This window comes from Aplysia californica, unplaced genomic scaffold, assembly GCF_000002075.1.
Source record: "Aplysia californica isolate F4 #8 unplaced genomic scaffold, AplCal3.0 scaffold00206, whole genome shotgun sequence".
In the NCBI taxonomy this organism is placed as follows: domain Eukaryota; kingdom Metazoa; phylum Mollusca; class Gastropoda; order Aplysiida; family Aplysiidae; genus Aplysia; species Aplysia californica.
This window is the reverse complement of record NW_004797476.1, coordinates 14,057-15,183: the sequence shown is the minus strand read 5'-3', so window position 1 is coordinate 15,183 and position 1,127 is coordinate 14,057. Positions and strand designations below refer to the sequence as shown.

Genomic DNA, 1,127 nt, shown 5'->3' with positions numbered 1-1,127 from the left:
CCAAAGCCAGTCCCTTCCAACAATTTAAGTACCCCCAGCGTTTTACTGGGCTTGGGACCAGATATTAGTTAGATTTTGTATGGAATAAAAAGGCTCTTCGGGTATAAAAACATATCTACAGGACAGAGGCGATTTTTAAAGTGTTGGGGCTTTATTTTTTTGCTAATTCAGGATAAAACTTGAAGTTGTGCGACTTGATCTTCTGTGTACATTTGCTTGTTATACATTCTCCTTTCTTTCTTGATAGCGACTTTCTGTTTGGTCTGTGTTATTAGTTTCAGCTTGGAAATGGTCTGGAAGCCGCATAACGTTTTCAGAAAGACAATTATATTTGGATGGGGGCGGTACAGAGTAATTTTGTCAAAGGGACTAGATCTATAACCGTTGGATAGAATTGGTAATCTAATTGTATCGATATCGCTCTGATAGTGCGCGGCTGGGATAGTTTTTTTCTCGAAACTGTACGGCTCTGATAGTTTCCCATCTCGACTTTCAGTCAAAATAGATGGGTATTTTTATTTCACCGAAATCAAAACCATGAAGAAGCTTTAAGATGATGAAGAGAACTTCCTATGGTCAAAAATGGACGAGCACCTGATTACAACGCGTCGTGACACAAATGTAAGGCGTGCTGACAAAATGAATTCCTTCTTGCAATCCAAGAAAGGAGCTATTCGCTCAAAAACGATACTGGGGTCAGATTTATTGATTTTTAATTGATGCCATTTTGTTCAAGTCTACGGTGTCTATTATTATTCCATATAATACTAACAAATTGTACAAACTCCACTTATGTGTCCGGCGCGCTCATATGACCTATGCAGTTGCGAGCGCCGTAAAACACTTTACAAAACAAAAAACAAAAACTCCACCTATAAAGTTGACGTATCAATTTCCATAGCTGAAATCAAAGAAGTAACTCGTTTTGTCAGCACGCCTCTCAAATATTATTTCAAAGATATTTTGCTTTCCTCCATGTTTTCAGAGGACAGCAACTACCACCAGCAGAGCGCCGTGCCCATGGAAATGGAAACACACGGGGGAGAGGATGTTGCTATTTACGCTACAGGTTTGTCTGTCTGTCTGTCTGTCTGTCTGTCTGTCTGTCTGTCTGTCTGTCTGTCTGT

The 1,127-nt window shown here is 39.8% G+C and overlaps 1 protein-coding gene across 1 annotated transcript in view; it reads left to right on the top strand.

Moving 5' to 3' along the window:
- Positions 1 to 1,127, top strand: part of LOC101846816 (alkaline phosphatase) — a gene marked incomplete in the record, with an annotated part of 63,914 nt that overhangs the window by 57,882 nt on the left and 4,905 nt on the right. Inside the window, 1 exon segment of the mRNA XM_013083028.2 lies at positions 986 to 1,069. Coding sequence (XP_012938482.1) covers positions 986 to 1,069 — 84 coding nt within the window.